General features: G+C 36.5%; 1 protein-coding gene across 3 annotated transcripts in view; it reads left to right on the forward strand.

Moving 5' to 3' along the window:
* The window catches only part of DECR1 (2,4-dienoyl-CoA reductase 1), a 67072-nt gene that overhangs the window by 13442 nt on the left and 33894 nt on the right, over positions 1 to 19736 (forward strand). For all 3 annotated transcript variants that reach the window (XM_034966329.3, XM_034966328.3, XM_003821143.5), the window contains exons 2-5: positions 4737 to 4939; positions 6516 to 6573; positions 6693 to 6779; positions 8515 to 8662. In XM_034966329.3, the coding sequence (XP_034822220.1) occupies positions 4737 to 4939; positions 6516 to 6573; positions 6693 to 6779; positions 8515 to 8662 (496 nt within the window). The remainder of the gene's footprint in view (positions 1 to 4736; positions 4940 to 6515; positions 6574 to 6692; positions 6780 to 8514; positions 8663 to 19736) is intronic.

The following is a 19736-nucleotide window of genomic DNA, read 5'->3' on the forward strand; positions in this document are numbered from 1 at the left end:
CAGGTGGTCCACCCACCTTGGCCTCCCAAAGTGCTGGGATTACAGGTGTTAGCTACCGTGCCCGGCCTGATGATTTAGATTTTCTATTCTTGGGCTTATTCTAATGTTTAAGATGTCATAATTTAGGGTCATTGGAAATGACTAATTTTTTAAAACAAGTGGCAAAAGCTGGATTTCAATCATATATTCACATAAGACTACATGTCTGTATCCATGTGCTTTCTAATGCAATTGGAGTCTGGCCAACCAAGTGTTACATTAAGTAAGACAAGCATTTGCCGAATGCCTAATTGGTGCCAGAAACTGTACTATAGTGATGAATATAAGGTCGTGTCCCTGGCTTCCTAAGCATCCTGATATGTTGAAATGAATTGTGGCAACTCCTTAGCAGGCCAATTTGGAAGCCTTCCATTTGCCTGTTTTTAATAGGGTACAATTTAAAGTGTTGACAGAGATATTGACAAGGTTGTCTGGTTTTGAAGGCCAATTCTGCTGGGTTGAGGAAGACAGTGGGTGGTTCAGGCCAATGAGAAAGCAGGAGCAAAGGCCAGAAGGTGAAAGTAGTTGGCAAGTTTTTGGAATGCTGAGGGCTTGGTAAGTGTAGAGTTTACTTCTACATGGCAGATCAGTCCCGAGGTGGGGCTAGGAAAGTATTAATACGTTGGCACCATATTGTCCAGTGGCTTGAATGCCATGCTCAAGAGTTTGATTTTTGTCTTTTTGACTTCGGAAGGCATCCATGTTTTTGAGGAATGGAATTTTAATGTGGAGGACCCATCCATAGTGATGATGATGACGACGACGATGATAAATAGCTAAACTAAGTGCTCAAAAGATAACTCATTTAGCCTTACAACTTCCATATGAGAGACTATTATTGTATGAATTTTATATATTTGAAACTGGATCTTCTTAATAATGTACCTAGCACACACATTAAACAATGATTTTTGTAGAAATTTGTTTTAAATGAAATTTAGTTATGGTTCCAAAATAAAAGCCTTGCCTCTTCTTTCGTTTTTTTGTTTTTTGTTTTTTTTTTTTGTATTGGTTTCTTGTGTGTTACTTACAATAGGCATCTAGGAGTCACATACTCAGAGGCCTAAAGTCCTTGAAGGCCTTGTTTATGAAAGGCCACCCAGTGAAAAGGGCTCACTTTTCCTGTGTGAGTCGGGGCTGGACAGAGCTCAGGCCTTGTCTCAATGGGGCAGTCATAGTTGTACTTAATCATGTGGTAAGGTGTACCCAAGTGTTGGTAGAGCTTCTGACTTTTATGTGAATTCTTCCATTATCTAAATGTTGGCTCAAGTTTTAAAAACTTTGGGCTCAAGTTTTAAAAACATATTTGGCCTAGAATCACTAATCTACTTTTATTTGAGATATTTACCCTAGACATTTTAGACTAGCCAAAATATACTTAAGTAATTTAGGTATATATCTCATTGATATACAGTCCTTATCCTTGAGGGGAAGGTGCAGTGTCAACTCTCAGAACTGCCATTTTGAAGATTAAAAGTATGATCATGTCTCATTAGTTTAGATGCTGTAATTTTGGAATACATGAAGGAGGAAGCTATTGTTTATATGATGTGGGAGAGGGATGAGTGTGGTGAGGAAGGTAGGTGATAGCTAATTTTTTGAGGGAGAGATTTAGAGCTTGTAACTAAAAAATAATTCTGTATTGCCAAAGTTGGAAGACTCTAGAAAGTTTTAAGAATTTTAAGTCACTAAAGATCTCAAGAGAAATCAATCTTGATACGAAAGGTGTTATTTATATTTTTGAAAAAAACTTATTTCTCTAAAAACCATAAAGCAAGACTTGAAAATCTTTAAAAGCCTGTTTTGTATCTACTTTTTATAATTCAAAAAAGCCCAACCAAAATACTGTTTAAGGTTATTAAGGATGCTTCCTTGTAGAAACGGGATTGAATATGATGTGATCCTGTGAGATCTGATCATCTCAATGGGTCTTAAGGTTGAAATGAACATCTTCCTTTTAGGCAGAGAAGATGGCTTGAATTTATATTAACACATATGCTGTGTATTGTCAGAGGGTAATGAGAATTAAAATAGCTTATCAATTTCTTCACTTTGGTTTGGTGAGGAAGTGGAATCATAAGGTTAGTATTGATCAGATATAAGATAAAAATGTGCTATGTAATAACCTGTTACATTATGGACACTAGGAATTATTTTTACCACATGTGACATTTTTACCTTTATATCCTTTTCTCTACCAGTGAGGAGGTTGAGGAAATGTTTTAAAATAAATTTAAAAAGAAAGTTTGTATGCAAATATCTTGTTTAATTATTTTCATGAAGTCCCACATCAAATCCCCTATACACATTAACATTAAAAAGTTAAAAATTATGGGAAAGCCTTCAGAAAATTAGAATACATTTTTTTCATTATTATTACTTAATGACAAATTTACCATTCTACTTGAGTGAACTTCTTGATTCATCATCTTAATGTAATAGTTCTGAAGGCAGGTGGCAGCCTTAAGGAAAACTGCCACTTACGTAGAAAAAGATTATTGTAGAGTTGCTTGGATTACTGTGCTTTGGCAAAAGGATATGAAAAGAAAATGCTTTGTCAACATGAAGCTAAAATAAATATGATGACTGGCGTGGAGCATAACAAGATTTACAAATGTATCTTCAATTATTTTATACATGATCTCAAATTTTGTCTTTCAGTAACTTTTTTTCTGCTTGTAAAGATCTAATCATACTTATTGGATAGATTTGGAAAGTACTAAAAACCAATCAAACAAACAAACAAAAAAAAACAAATAATTATCTATAATCTCATCACTTAACCATAACTGTAAAGTAATGGGTGGACTCTGAAGTCAGACAGATACTGGATTTAAGTCTTTATTCCCTATTATTATTTATCTTTAAAAGCTAGCTACTTGACCTTTCTGTGCTTCAGTTTTTTTCATCTATAAAATAGAAGTAACAATTGAATTTACCTTATAGAGCTGTTTTGAGGACTGTATGGTAAATATTGAATCTACTACTTACTGTTGTTATTTCCTTCTAGTCTTTTTTTCTAAGCATATATTTTTATTTGTAGTTAAAAACATACTGTATATTTGTTTCTTTTTTTTCATTTAACATCACATTATAAACTTTTTCTTGTGCAATTTCCAGTTGATGAACAGCCTCCTTCTAAATCATTGACCACATTTCTTATTCTTTCCTGAGGATAAATTTCAAGATATCCTGAACCAACTGATGACAGCCTATTTAGCTACAGGAATACTCTGGAAGGAAATGGTAGCTTCTGGAGTTTTAACTGGAGTGTTAATCTTGCCACCATGACCTAATGGAATATCACATAACCTCCCTGGTGTGACCATTAAGCTTAGCAGGATCTCAGAGAATAGACAGAGGAATATGCAAGCTGGTTATCAGAGAAGGCTCTGGAGCCTGTCAGTCAGTTTGAACCTTGGTTCTGCAACTTTGGCAATATATATATTTTTTATCACTCTGAGCCCTTTCTGTACAATAGGATAAAACTAATACCTATTTCATGTGGTTGTTTGGAAGATTAAATAGTTTGATATGTAATCCTGGCAGGTGGTAACTACTTAATGAATGTTAGCTCCTATTGTTCATTATATTAGATACCTAAAGTTTGTTTTATGATTAAATGCGAGAGAATGGCAGTGATGTTCGCATGTAATGTGAGTACAAGCTGTTAACATATAAAATAGGGCAATACAAATATTTTTTACTCCAAAATGGATTGATTTTCCTCCCATTTAAAGTAAATAACAGAAATGTTCTGTTTTATGTTTTGTGGCCAGAAGCTAGCATGGGAAGAGGCATTTGATTTAATAATCCTTATAGAGAATTTTTAACAATTTTCTTCAGTGATTCAAAGGTGGAAAGTGATTTTTGTCCAGATTATTCTTGTTGAAAGACAAAAATGCTTTATGTTAGTTTTTTAAAAATTAAATTTGGTCGGGTGTGGTGGCTCATGCCTGTAATCCCAGCTCTTTGGGAGGCCGAGGTGGGCAGATCATGAGGTCAGGAGATCGAGACCATCCTAGCCAACATGGTGAAACCCTGCCTGTACTAAAAATACAAAAATTTAACAGCGTGGTGGTGTGTGCCTGTAATCCCAGCTACTCTACTCGGGAGGCTGAGGCAGGAGAATCGCTTGAACCTGGGAGGTGGAGGTTGTAGTCAGCCAAGATCATGCCACTGCACTCCAGCCTGGCTACAGAGCGAGACTCCATCTCAAAAAAACAAACAAACAAAACAAAACAAAACCAAAAACCAAAACAAAACACAACAATTTAATTTAAGCAAAACACCTGCAGCTAATAATGTAGCATTTGTAGTGCTTACTATATGCTACACACTGCTCTAGGTGCTTTACCTGTAATAACTCATATAATCCTCACAATGCCATATGAAGAAATTTATTTTATTGTCCCCATTTTGTAGATGAAGGAACTGAGGCACAGAGAGGTCAAATAACCTGCTGAAAGTTACATAGCTTGGGAGAAAATTCTGTGCTATGTAGTCCAGCTCCAGAGCCTGTGCTTTTTAAATCAGAAAACAAAGAATAATAATTAAGTACAATACCAATATGTTTGCAGTGAGTTTGTGTTAATACAAGAATTTGATTACTATTAAATTCAAGAGCATGTTTTAAAAAATTCATCTGTTTTTTGGAAATATATGTATGCAAATTTAAATTCATTTTCCCCTTTTAGTTTTTCAGTTATGGGACAAAAATATTATATCAAAACACTGAAGCTTTGCAATCTAAATTCTTTTCACCTCTTCAAAAAGCGATGCTACCACCTAATAGTTTTCAAGGAAAAGTGGCATTCATTACTGGGGGAGGTACTGGCCTTGGTAAAGGAATGACGACTCTTCTGTCCAGCCTAGGTGCTCAGTGCGTGATAGCCAGCCGGTAAGTCCCTTACATCAAGCCTATTGGCGACGCTTTTGAAGAAACTGTTGATAGTATTGAAAACACTGTTCGCCAGAGTTGTTTGATTAGCATCTTAATCTTATATGAAATATTAGAAATATTCTTTAGATTATTTAAATACATCTTTTTGGAAAAAGTTAGATACTATTTGAGATGAAAGAAACAATGAAAATTGTGGAACTGATGTTTGGGTAAACATCCGCAATTTTCATTATTTTAATTTCCCCAATTCAGTGGTAGAATATTTCTTTTTCTGTACACGAAGATGAAGTTAAAAAGTACGACATGGAGCCAGGTGGGATGGTGTGTGCCTGTAATCCCAGCTACTGGGAAGCTGAGGCAGGAAGATCACTTGAAGCCCAGAATTTGAGACCAGCTGGGCAACATAGTGAGACCTTGTCTCAAAAGAAACATTTTTTTTTTAAGCACTATATGGAGGTTGCTTTGTCTTCAGTGGGAGTGATTATGGTTACTGCTTTAATTAATAATTAACCTTATACCAGGATAATTGATGCAGTACTTTCATTTTATTTTTTATTTTTTGTGAGGTGGAGTTTTGTCCAGCTCTTGTCGCCCAGGCTGGAGTGCAGTGGCATGATCTCGGCTCACTGCAACCTCCGCCTCCCGGGTTCAAGCAGTTCTCCTGCCTCAGCCTTCCGAGTAGCTGGGATTACAGGCGCCTGCCACCACACCTGGCTAATTTTTTGTATTTTTAGTAGAGACTGGGTTTTGCCATATTGGCCAGGCTGGTCTTGAACTCCTGACCTCAGGTGATCCACCCACCTTGGCCTCCCAAAGAGCTGGGATTACAGGCGTGAGCCACCGCGCCCAGCCAGTACTTTCATTTTCTATAAAATAAACAGGTATTTCAAAATATCTGTTATTGTGATGAATATAGGAAGGGTAAGACCATGTGGAAGGAATTTCTTCTTATTAGGCATATTCTGGTACCCTATAAACTCTGTTCCAAAGTCTGAGGCTTTAGAGACTGGTTTAAAAATCCACCCCTTCACCATTTTGAATGGTGTAAAATTTTAGGTAAGCCAAGTAGTCATCCAAACAACAGTTACTGTGTCATTTGCAATTGCAGATTGTCCGGAATATTTTTTGTTTTTACATTGTAATGTTTTTAAGAGTTTAAATATATTATTTTCATTTTAATAATAATTTCTATTCGTAGTTTTTTTTGTAGAATGTGAGACTGCATGAATAAATGTAGTCTCTTTGAACCCATAAATTTAGTACAAAACCTACTAACATTATACCATGAATATATTTTCTTTGTAAACCTGGCTTATCAAGGAAATAATTTAAATCTGTGAGTAGATAATGTTAAAGTAAACTGGTTTAAAAGTGACTAATTCAATAAATTAGTATCAAATATATAAAAATGATCTAAATTTGACTTTTAGAAAAAATTCACATTGATTTTTGTATATAAATAACATCTATACTTTCTCAGAAATGCTTTTCTTTAAGCTATGGATTCTCTGTATTCTTCAATTTATGAAATTGAAAAATATAATATGAAGTCATACAAGGTGTTTATTTCTAGGAAGATGGATGTTTTGAAAGCTACCGCAGAACAAATTTCTTCTCAAACTGGAAATAAGGTACATTAAAAATCAGTTATTTAATTTAGATTTAGGAATTATAACATGTTCAAATAATTTGTTCATGCGTTTGGTTTAAGAAACCTGGAAAATGTCATATTCTTTTTGTTATTTTGCAGGTTCATGCAATTCAGTGTGATGTGAGGGATCCTGATATGGTTCAAAACACTGTGTCAGAACTGATCAAAGTTGCAGGACATCCTAATGTAAGTGTAGCAATGATGAAGCCAAAGTGCAAGACACTTGATGTTGATAACACCCACCAACGTGTACAAAGGAAATAAAATATTGATACTGATGTAGGACAGGCAAGCCCCAGTCTGGGGCTTAGCCTGGGAAGGTTCTTGGCTTCACCCAGGAAAGAATTCAAGGATGAGCCGGTGGTAGAAGAGAACAGCTTTATTGAAGCAGCAGCAGTGGAATGGATCTGTGACTGTTCCTTCAGAGCAGGGCAACACCATAGTCAATGTGCTGGGCATAGCAGTTGAGAGGCAGTTTTATAGTTGTATTTATACCCACTTTTAATTGCCTGCAAATTAATTAGGTTTATGCAGAAATTTCTAGAAAAGGGTTGGTAGCTTCTGAGTTACCAGTTCGTTGCCATGGAAAGGGCAGTAACTTGCTGACATTGCCATGGCAATGGTAAACAAACATGGTGCATTGGTGGGTATGTCTAAAGAGGGGGTGCTTTCATCCAGGACCTGGTTTAACTAGTCCTCATTCTGGTCCTGTGATGGAGCTCTGCCTCCAGAGTTAGGCCTGCCTCCTACCTCAATATGAGCAAGTGCTGTGTTGAGAAGCACCTATTTTCCATCCCTAGGAAAATGCCAGTTCTGCTAAAGCAAAGAACAGAGTAGGAAGACTGCTACACAACTTCCTTTCAGGAATACTTAAAGAATCCATTTATGATTGATCAGAAAACAAACTTGATTTCACTTTATTTAATAAGATTATGAAATAACAAGAGCAGTTATCCAAGAGTACAGCATTGAGTTTAAATGATTGATGCTTTTTGCTTCTCCTAGTAACTTTTGATTGTCTTCCTCAGTGGAGGAGAAAGATATAAACATGAAAAACTATAAGAAATTCAAAATTTCTCCTTTTAAGACCTGAAATACGCATCAATATTTTGCTGTTGCTTGGTACATTTATCGGAGAGAAGCCGTTTCTTCCAGTAGTCTCAAAGATAGCACTTTTCTATGTTAAAGGTATTTTCAGAACCAGTAACACTGAATCTCCTGTAGAACTAGCCAGAATCTTTACTGATGGTAAATAGATCATCAACCACAAGCTGCATTGGTTAAGTTAAACTAAAATGACACCAGAAACAAAAAGCCATTTCTTGAGATTCTTTGAAATAAAATGCAGTCACATGGTAAATACGTTTAATCTGTATTAATTTTCTTTTTTTTAACTTTTAAATTTTTATTCATTTATTTTGAGACAGAGTCTTGCTCTGTCACTCAGGTTGGAGTGCAAGTGGCACAATCACGGCTCAGTGGAGCCTTGACCTCCTGGGTTCAAGCGATACTCCCACCTCAGCCTCCCAAGTAGCTGGGAATACAGGCACGTGCCACCACACCCAGCTAATTTTTAAAACAAAATTTTTGTAGAGATGACGTCTCGCTTTGTTGCCCAGGCTGGTCTTGAACTCATCCCAAAGTGCTGGGATTACAGGCATGAGCCACTGCACTCAGCCTTAGTTTTCTTAATAAGAGAATCTACCCTAATTTAAAGATGGCTTAGGATTCTGAAATTTGGTAACTAACATAGGTTTTCACAGACTCAAACTACCAAATCTCATGGTATTGTTTCGTAGGTAGCTGTGGACTTCAACTTTATTGTATTATTTCTATTAATACATTTCAGAAACAAAAACCCTGCAGGGAAAATGTTTTTCCTCATCTAAAGTTTCTGTAACTTGCCTTGTTCATTTATTAGATTGTGATAAACAATGCAGCAGGGAATTTTATTTCTCCTACTGAAAGACTTTCTCCTAATGCTTGGAAAACCATAACTGACATAGTTCTAAATGGCACAGCCTTCGTGACACTAGAAATTGGAAAACAACTAATTAAAGCACAGAAAGGTATGTTTATTTGCTTTTCTCATATTTATTTGGCTTCTATGTGTGCAAGGTTCTGTGGTAAGCTCTGTGATACTTTAAAAGTCAATGAGACAGTCTACACTTGTACAACTCACAGTGTAATGGAGAAAAATGATATTTAAATAATTATCATATGTTACAATTTGAGCAGTAATAAATATATGTTTCAAGTGCATTGGCAATCCAGAGACAGGAATGACTAACTCTCCCTAGGGTCAGTGATCAGGTTGAGGAACAAGATGCAACTTAAGCTGAAAGTTCAAAGATCTAGATGTGGAGAAAGAGGAGGGAAAGGACATGTGAATGTCAATGGATAGAGGCCTGGTGGAGAGGAGGAGCATAAGTACATAGGGAATGATGAAAACCTTGATGTCATTAGAGATGGGGAAAGGAATAGGAAATGATTTTGGGAAGGTGGGTTGGAGTGTAATTGGGAGAGTTCTCAATACCAAAATAAGGAGTTTAATGTTAATTCTGAAAGAAATAGGAAGTATTTTTGTATAGATTTCCATTGAAGGTGGAACAAAGAATGCGACTTGATTGGAAAGGTTAGTGACAACAAGATGGATGATAAAAGGAGTGCCATTCAGGAGGATTTGATTTTTCTTTTAGCAGGTGGCTAGATTGCATGGGAGATAAAGTAGAAGACATTTAGAAGACAATAAGATCAACAGGCCTTATTGATTTGATGAGAGTATTTTTAGATGGGATGAAGAGTCTGGATGATAATACCAATGAGATTAAGGACACTGGAGGGAAAATAGATTTAGAAAGAACTTACTAGGAGAACATTTTTGTTAGTATTATGAATGAATTACTTTATAAAAGTTCATATGTACATGGATAGCAAACATGTCTAATGTATATATGTGTGTATATTCATATATATCTAGAACCAGCGTACATTTATTCACCTGACAGACACTTACTAATGACTTTTGGGTAGCAGGCCCTATACTCATGCTCAAAGCACAGAGGTGGACAAGACCCTGTCCCTGAATAATTTGGGGAACTTGAAGGTTGCGGGTATTTTCTCAGAGAAGGTGGAGAGTATTCTAAACAAGGAAAATGAGGAAGCGTTCTCATGCTCCTCAGAGGATGTCCTTTGAGGGTTGAGGGGAGGAAAGAGGGCATGGAGCTGGCTAGGTTCCTCCCTCTGTTCAGAAACCTTTGCCTTATAAGGTTCAATTTCTTCTTTTGTGCAGCGCAGGTGATCCTAGAACCAGCTTGAGATATGCTGTAGGAACAGAGAGAAGCTACAGAGGCACTAGCTCTGTGTGTGTGTGTGTCTGCTCACACACATACACTAATAGCTTCCATCCTTTCTATGCACTCATTGAAATTGAAATTCCTGGTTACTCATTTCCATGATGGCAGAATGGATGTGATTTATAATTGGATTTTGGATAAGTGTTTTATTTGATGTTTTTTTTTTCGGTGAGGGGCGGGAAGATGGATAAGAGTGGGAAGGGGGGACAGGGAAGAGTGTGACTCCTCTCTCTTCCCTTCTCTGTCCGAGGAACCTTGATCTCTGTATCTCTCCTGTCTCTCTGCCTCTGTCTGATATTCTCTCGCCCTACCCCTTGCTGATATCTCCATTTCATTCTCTACTGCTCTGCCTCTGTCAGCTCCTCATTTTTGGTTCTCTGTTTCTCTCTTCATCTGTCTCTTTCGTTTCTTTGTCCTTCTTTGCCTCTTTGTCTCTTATTTCTTCCCTCGCTCATCTCTGTGACCCTCAATTTCTGTCTGACTCTCCCTTCTTTCCTCATTATTGTCTTTCGTTTTAACATAGACTCTGATCTATTTTTGTTCATCACATTGGATTAAAATTCTATGGGCTTCATTAAAAATATATTAGATAAAATATCTTTTTAAAAGATGGAAGCCAGTTTTTATTCTTCCAAGATTCCTGTCAGTTATTGATGCTATAAGCTGACAGAGTTTGGAGAACTTGGACCACTCAGCTGAGGGGAGTACGCGGTAAAGGATTTGTTCTGGTACTGGATCGACAGTCAAGGAACTGAAGCGTGACATTTTTAACAATATCATGTCTTCCAGTCTCTCAATGTGGTATCTCTCACCATTTATTTAGGTCTTCTTTAATTCCTATCAGCAGTGTTTTACATAGGCATTGTACATGTTTTGTTAACTTTCTCCCAAAGTATTTAAATTTTTGGTGTTATTGCAAATGGCACTGTTTTCTAAATGTTATTTTCTAGGTGTTTTCTTGTAGTATTTAGAAATACAATGGATTAGTTTTGTGTATTGATGTTTTCCCTAGGAGCTTGCTAAACTCACTTAATGGTTATTACAGTTTTTTTTTGTTTAGATTCCTTTGGATTTTCTGCATTGGTAATACTGTTGGTGAAAAAAAGACAGTTTTTATATTTTCCTTCCCAACTGATAAGCCTTTTATTTTCTTTCTTGCCTTATTTTATTGGATGGGACCTTCACTAAAATATTGAATAGGTAAAAACTTAGATTCTGCTGGTTCCTAGTATTAAGAACAAATCAAATACATTTCCTCCTGATGCCAGAAGGAAAGCAATTAGATTTTCATTATTAGTTATGATTTACCTGTAAATTTTCATAAATATCCTTCATCAGCTTTAGGAAGTTATCTTCTATATCTAGTTTGCTGATAGCTTTTTTTTATTATTATACTTTAAGTTCTAGGGTACATGTGCACAACGTGCAGGTTCGTTACATATGTATACATGTGGCATGTTGGTGTGCTGCACTCATTAACTCATCATTTACATTAGGTATATCTCCTAATGCTATCCCTCCTCTCTCCCCCAACCCCATGACAGGCCCCAGTATGTGGTGTTCCCCACCCTGTGTCCAAGTGTTCTTATTGTTCACTTCCCACCTATGAGTGAGAACATGTGGTGTTTGGTTTTCTGTCTTTGCAATAGTTTGCTCAGAATGATGGTTTCCAGCTCCATCCATATCCCTACAAAGGACATGAACTCGTCCTTTTTTATGGCTGCATAGTATTCCATGGTGTATATGTGGCACATTTTCTTAATCCAGTCTATCATTGATGGACATTTGGGTTGGTTCCAAATCTTTGCTATTGTGAATAGTGCCATAATAAGCATACATGTGCATATGTCTTTATAGCAGCATGATTTATAATCCTTTGGGTATATACCCAGTAATGGGATGGCTGGGTCAAATGGTAATTCTCGTTCTAGATCCTTGAGGAATAGCCACACTGTCTTCCACAATGGTTGAACTAGTTTACAGTCCCGCCAACAGTGTAAAAGTGTTCCTATTTTTCCACATCCTCTCCAGCACCTGTTGTTTCCTGACTTTTTAATGATCGCCATTCTAACTGGTGTGAGATGGTATCTCATCGTGGTTTTGATTTGCATTTCTCTGATGGCCAGTGATGATGAGCATTTTTTCATGTGTCTGTTGGCTGCATAAATGTCTTATTTTGAGAAGTGTCTGTTCAAATCCTTCGCCTACTTTTTGTTGGGGTTGTTTGATTTTTTTCTTGTAAATTTGTTTAAGTTCTTTGTAGATTCTGGATATTAGTCCTTTGTCAGATGGGTAGATTGCATAAATTTTCTCCCATTCTGTAGGTTGCCTGTTCACTCTGATGGTAGTTTCTTTTGCTGTGCAGAAGCTCTTTAGTTTAATTAGATCCCATTTGTCTATTTTGGCTTTTGTTGCCATTGCTTTTGGTGTTTAGACATGAAGCCCTTGCCCATGCCTATGTCCTGAATGGTAATGCCTAGGTTTTCTTCTAGGGTTTTTATGGTTTTAGGTCTGACGTTTAAGTCTTTAATCCATCATGAATAAATTTTTGTATAAGGAGTAAAAGGAAGGGATCCAGTTTCAGCTTTCTACATATGGCTAGCCAGTTTTCCCAGCACCATTTATTAAATAGGAAATCCTTTCCCCATTGCTTGTTTTTGTCAGGTTTGTCAAAGAACAGATGGTTATAGATGTGTGGTATTACTTCTGAGGGCTCTGTTCTGTTCCATTGATCTATATCTCTGTTTTGGTACCAGTACCATGCTGTTTTGGTTACTGTAGCCTTGTAGTATAGTTTGAAGTGAGGTAGTATGACGCGTCCAGCTTTGTTCTTTTGGGTTAGGATTGTCTTGGCAATGCGGGCTCTTTTTTGGTTCCATATGAACTTTAAAGTAGTTTTTTCCAATTCTGTGAAGAAAGTCATTGTAGCTTGATGGGGATGGCATTGAATCTACAAATTACCTTGGGCAGTATGGCCATTTTCATGATATTGATTCTTCCTATCCATGAGCATGGAATGTTCTTCCATTTGTTTGTGTCCTCTTTTATTTCGTTGAGCAGTGGTTTGTAGTTCTCCTTGAAGAGGTCCTTCACATCCCTTGTGAGTTGGATTCCTACATATTTTATTTTCTTTGAAGCAATTGTGAATGGGAGTTCACCCATGATTTGGCTTTCTGTTTGTCTGTTATTGCTGTATAGGAATGCTTGTGATTTTTGCACATTGATTTTGTATCCTGAGACTTTGCTGAATTTGCTTATCAGCTTAAGGAGATTTTGGGCTAAGATGATGGGGTTTTCTAAATATACAATCATGTCATCTGCAAACAGGGACAATTTGACTTCTTCTTTTCCTAATTGAATATCCTTTATTTCTTTCTCCTGCCTGATTGCCCTGGCCAGAACTTCCAACAGTATGTTGAATAGGAGTGGTGAGAGAGGGCATCCCTGTCTTGTGCCAGTTTTCACAGAGAATCCTTCCAGTTTTTGCCTATTCAGTATGATATTGGCTCTGAGTTTGTCATAAATAGCTCTTATTATTTTGAGATACGTCCCATCAATACCTAATTTATTGAGAGTTTTTAGCATGAAAGGCGGTTGAATTTTGTCAAAGGCCTTTTCTGCATCTATTGAGATAATAATGTAGTTTTTGTCTTTTGTTCTGTTTGTATGATGGATTACGTTTATTGATTTGCATAATGTTGAACCAGCCTTGCATCCCAGGGATGAAGCCCACTTGATCATGGTGGATAAGCTTTTTGATGTGCTGCTGGATTTGGTTTGCCAGTATTTTATTGAAGATTTTTGCATGGATGTTCATCAGGGATATTGGTCTAAAATTCTCTTTTTTTGTTGTGTCTCTGTCAGGCTTTGGTATCAGGATGATACTGGCCTCATAAAATGAGTCAGGGAGGATTCCCTCTTTTTCTATTGATTGGAATAATTTCAGAAGGAATGGTACCAGCTCCTCTTTGTACCTCTGGTAGAATTTGGCTGTGAATCTGTCTGTTCCTGGACTTTTTTTGGTTGGTAGGCTTTTAATTATTGCCTCAATTTCAGAGTGTGTTATTGGTGTATTCAGGGATTCAACTTCCTCCTGGTTTAGTCTTGGGTGGGTGTATGTGTCCAGGAATGTATCCATTTCTTCCAGATTTTCTAGTTTATTTGTGTAGAGGTGTTTATAGTATTCTCTGATGGGAGTTTGTATTTCTGTGGGATCGGTGGTGATATCCCCTTTATCATTTTTTATTGCATCTATTTGATTCTTCTCTCTTTTCTTCTTTATTACTCTTGCTGGCGGTATATCAATTTTGTTGACCTTTCCAAAAACGAGCTCCTGGATTTGTTGATTTTTTGAAGGGTTTTTTGTGTCTCTATCTCCTTCAGTTCTGCTCTGATCTTAGTACTTTCTTGCCTTCTGCTAGCTTTTGAATGTGTTTGCTCTTGCTTCTCTAGTTCTTTTAATTGTGATGTTAGGGTGCCCATTTTAGATCTTCCCTGCTTTCTCTTGTGGGCATTTAGTGCTATAAATTTCCCTCTACACACTGCTTTAAATGTGTCCCAGAGATTCTGGTATGTTGTGTCTTTGTTCTCAGTGGCTTCAAAGAACATCTTTATTTCTGCTTTCATTTCGTTATGTACCCAGTAGTCATTCAGGAACAGATTGTTCAGTTTCCATGTAGTTGAGCGGTTTTGAGTGAGTTTCTTAAACCTGAGTTCTAGTTTGATTGCACTGTGGTCTGAGAGACAGTTTGTTATAATTTCTGTTCTTTTACATTTGCTGAGGAGTGCTTTACTTCCAACTATGTGGTCAAGTTTGGAATAAGTGAGATGTGGTACTGAGAAGAATATATAGTCTGTTGATTTGGGGTGGAGAGTTCTGTTGATGTCTGTTAGGTCTGCTTGGTGCAGAGCTGAGTTCAATTCCTGGATATCCTTGTTAACTTTCCATCTCGTTGATCTGTCTAATGTTGACAGTGGGTTGTTAAAGTCTCCCATTATTATTGTGTGGGCGTCTACATCTCTTTGTAGGTCTCTAAGGACTTGCTTTATGAATCTGGGTGCTCCTGTATTGGGTGCATATATGTTTAGGATAGTTAGCTCTTCCTGTTGAATTGATCCCTTTACCATTATGTAATGGCCTTCTTTCTCTCTTCTGATCTTTGTTGGTTTAAAGTCTGTTTTATCAGAGACTAGGATTACAACCCCTGCTTTTTTTGTTTTCCATTTGCTTGGTAGATCTTCCTCCATCCCTTTATTTTGAGCCTATGTGTGTCTCTGCAGGTGAGATGGGTCTCCTGAATACAGCACACTGATGGGTCTTGACTCTTTATCCAATTTGCCAGTCTATGTCTTTTAATTGGAGCATTTAGCCCATTTACATTTGAGATTTATATTGTTATGTGTGAGTTTGATCCTGTGATTATAGTTTTTTTAAAAAAAAATCGTGAATAAGTATTGAATTTGTTAATATAAGCCTTCTTTCTATATTTATTGAGATGGGTATATTTTTAAGCCTGTTAATATGGTGAATTACATTAATTAATTTTTGAATATTGAACACCATTGCATTCCTAGGCTGAATCTTCCTTCGTTTTGGTAAATTATCCTAGTTATATATTGCTAGATTTGTTTTGCTGAAATTTTCTTAATGCTTACTTTGTCATTTTCCAAGTGTTACTTTTCATTGAGCTTCTTAGCTTCTGTGCTTGCTTAGTTTAGTGATTAGGATTTGAGGGGAGTTTATATGCAGATGTTACCTCGTCCTTTGCACCTGCTCTGGCAGCTTTGTCCAACAGGTGATATGTTGGCTACAGCCTTGCTTTGCGAAATTGTTACTTTAACCTGAATCCAACAAAAGCCTCTTGTGCCACCATCAGAGGCATATTATATAAGTGTTCATCATAGTGTGATACTCTTCATATTTGGATTTTTTTTTAGAATCTTAAGTTACTTAACATTCAAGTTAAAACGTTGGCCTCATGTCTATTATTGTCTTAAAATTACATTTTGATTGTATCTAGATAAAACTATTTTTCTTAAAAAATTTTTTTGGTTTTCTTGCATGTATTTATTGAAAAAAATATATGACAGCCTACTCAGATATTGTACTTGATTTTGGACTAGCTTTGGTGTTGAATCACATGGATTACTTTATACCAGAAAGCTAGAATTCCTTATACCTAAGAACATATGAGAATTCTATAGTGATTCCCACAAGTTGTATATTAAATAAAGGTATATGATGTAACAGGTGTTGGAATACAGAACAAGCAAAATGTGAAATATTCTTTTTAAAGACATTACCTAATTTTAACCAAATTTTCACTTATTTTTACTTCCTTCTTTCCTTCCTCCCTCCTTCCCTTCCTTCCTCCCTTCCTTTCTTTTTTTCCCTTATAAAACTCTTTCCTTCCTTCTTTTTTTCTTTCTTTCTTTCATATCTAATGTTTATTGAGTGCTTATTTTGTATCAGGCTTTGTTCTAAGTGCTAAATACTTATTAACTCATTTAACACTTGCAATGACCTTGCAAGCAAGTGCTCTTTTATTCCCATTTATAGACATGGGTGGAAACTGAGGTACAATCTTTTTTTAATGTAGGAAGTGAATTTTTAACACTCACATTTACAGATGAGAAACTATGGCTTATTAATTACCTAAGTGTTAACTATTACTATTAAAATCGACAATTGACATAATTAAAAAAATTAGTTGTTGTAAGTGGTCTAGTAGAGAAAAAGAAGGAACGGTGACTTTTTATTGTAGTCATAGTCACTTAGTTTACACCTGATACTTGGACAGTTAGTGAGTGACGATATTTTACTGTTATTCAGCTTTTTCATCTATAAAATAGACTTGATAATAAATTACTACTCCAATATTTAGTAACAGAACAAGGTGTTAGGTGTAGAAGCCTCATGAAAAATATAAATTGTTTTACAGATGTACATGCGCTTTTTCTTACATGTGAATGGACATCCGATAGCCTAGCTAACATAAAGACTTTGGTGGAAATAACTTTTAAGAACCTCAGAGAATTTAAAACTAAGAAGTAGAAGCAACCCAAGGAAGCTTGAACCATATGGAGCTTGTGTTGGGGAAAGGGAAAGAGTGAAGTGAATAATCTTACCAGCAGCCTTGTGATAGAGGAAGAGAATAAATGTAAATCACCAACTGAAGAAAGAATAAAAACAAAGGACTGTTTTAGTTAATAGAGAAGAAGAAACAGTTTTCAAGGCCAGAGGCCTTGGAAGCATTGAACTAAGTAAAGTACATTATACTGTTTTTACAGTTCAATTAAATTATCAGAAAACACAAGATTTTTTAACCATCTTGCTGTTCTTCTGGAGTCCCTGATGTGTGAACCGTAAACACAAGAATAAATTTCAAAACATTCCTTTTTCCAACCCATAGACATTGTACTTGGCCAGTTACTCTTCCTTGTCCTGCATAATGCAGCACCCTCAGCCTGTCCAGTCTCTATACTAGCCCGTTTGACTGATCCAGTACACATGCCCTGATTAGAATCATTCTTTACCTGAGCCATAGAGTCTCCATTCCCAGCTCTAGTCCACTCCTCAGTGAAGGATTACCAGTTCAGGGGCTAGCATGCATACTTTAGCACAGTGGTCCCCAGCCCTTTTGGCACCAGGGACCATTTTCGTGAAAGAAAATTTTTTCACACACCAGGGGAAGGTGCAGGGGGTGGTTTTGGGATGAAACTGTTTCACCTCAGATCATCAGGCATTAGAGTATCATAAGGAATGTGCAAGCTAGATTCCTTGCATGTGTAGTTTGCAATAGGGTTTGCGCTCCTATGATAACCTAATGTCACCGCTGATCTGACATTAGGTGGAGCTCAGGCAGTAATGCTGGCTCACCTACTGCTCACTTCTTGCTGTGTGGCCCGGTTTCTAACTGGCCATAGACTGGTATGGGGCTGGGGTGTGGGGGTCCCCTGCTTTAGCACTTAAAAACATGCTACATCTAGTTATTGTTTCATGTTGTAAGTCTCCTTTTCCATCAACTCTCCATCCATTACAAATTCTTTTATCAGGGTGCATTACTTCTGCCCTACCTGCAAAGCCTTTCCATTCCTTCCCCACCATTTCCTAACTCAACACTGAACACAAAGGTAGTGCTTTGTTTATGCAGTGAAACATTTTGGAGACCTGCAAAAGGAAGGTGAGTTGAGTACATACTTAACACTTCTTTCAATTATGTCCTTCAACTTTACTATTAGAGGGAAAAGATGACCAGTCATTGACATGATCAGTTGGAATGGAAGCAAATGCACCTTGTTTCAGAAGTGGGAAGAGTAGAGCATAGCAGAAGGCTTTCCTTATTCGTCAGTAGTGTGAGTGCAAGGTGTATGTTGCTTAGAGTATATAAGAACCACATAAGTACATTTCTTTGTATTGTGTCCAGAGATTTTGTTTTTTTCTAGAACAGTGGGTGCATCTAAAGAATATTTGAAAACACATTTTTAGTTATCAGTTGAAATTTATTAAGGTGGTATTAGTATCCTTTTAAAATCACTTTTTTTTAGAGTCATCTCGTTTGATGGGAGAGTTCAACCTCATCTGTTAAAATTTCTTAGAGCAACTGTGTACCTTATTTTGATGTTTTTTGAAGATAAGGTAAAGGTAAAGCGATTTGAGAATTTTGAAAATAAATTAGTTTTTCTTTCTAAGTAGTAATTAGAAATTTCTTGGCAAGGCAGTAGTAGTTACATAGTAGTTAAGAGTGCAGGCTCTAGAGCTTAACTGCCAAGTTCCAATCCTGGTTAATACTTATTAGTCCTATCAACTTGGACAGATTAGCTTGCTGTGCCTGTCTTTTCTGTAAAATAATGTTGATAATAAAGCCTTCCTCCTAGGATTGCTGTAATGATTATAAGAGCTAGTGTCTATAAAGTGTTAAGAATAGTTCCCGGGGCAGACTAGTACTCAATAAATGTTAGTTATGAAAGAAAATGTTAAGTTTCCTCCAAGATAAATGTATTTTTACCACGTCTTTTACAAGGGGACTATCAACTATCTGAAACTTAGGTTTTGACTCATAATTAAAATTGGTTAGAAAAACCAGAGCCCTGATATCCCTTCTTACTATAATTAAACTTAAAAATAGCAGCCTACATGAGGGACATATTTATATTAAATGTTTAAATGAGAAAAGTGTTTCCTTAGTAGATAATATTTAGGGTTATTCTACTTTTTAAATGTTATAGTCCTATTTTGAGTAGCTTTTAGAGAATTAAGGATTTTTAGATTTTCATATGGGCTCTCATTGAAAAATGGCTCGGAGACAGGTATCCTCTGTGCCCTCATCAAAAAGACAGAGAAGTTTGTCTTCTTACCATGATTGTCAGTAAGATTAATTGCTAGCAATAATAGTAGAAGAGTTAGAACTGCAACCAACAGCTCAGTTGTGTATTTAGGCATACAAGGAGTTCAGTTTTGCTTATATGTGACATATAATGCCTGGAGGGGTAGGAGATGAGGCCAAGCAATGTGGTCTTTATCCTTCGGTGATAGGTAAAGTTAAACAAGGATTAAAAAAAAATTAAGATACTTTATTTCTGTTTGTTGGAAAGTTGACATAATACACTATACTAGTCCCCCATTGTGGGGACCACAAATGACCACAAACTTAACAGCTTAATATATCATATGCTTATAATTTTATAATTCTGTTTTTTTTCAAGTAAATGCACAGAGTTGCTTGGCTGGTTTCTCTGCTTCAGATCTTATAGGCTAATATCAGGGAGTCACCCAGCAGAGCTCATG

This window comes from Pan paniscus, chromosome 7, assembly GCF_029289425.2.
Source record: "Pan paniscus chromosome 7, NHGRI_mPanPan1-v2.0_pri, whole genome shotgun sequence".
NCBI classification, from domain to species: domain Eukaryota; kingdom Metazoa; phylum Chordata; class Mammalia; order Primates; family Hominidae; genus Pan; species Pan paniscus.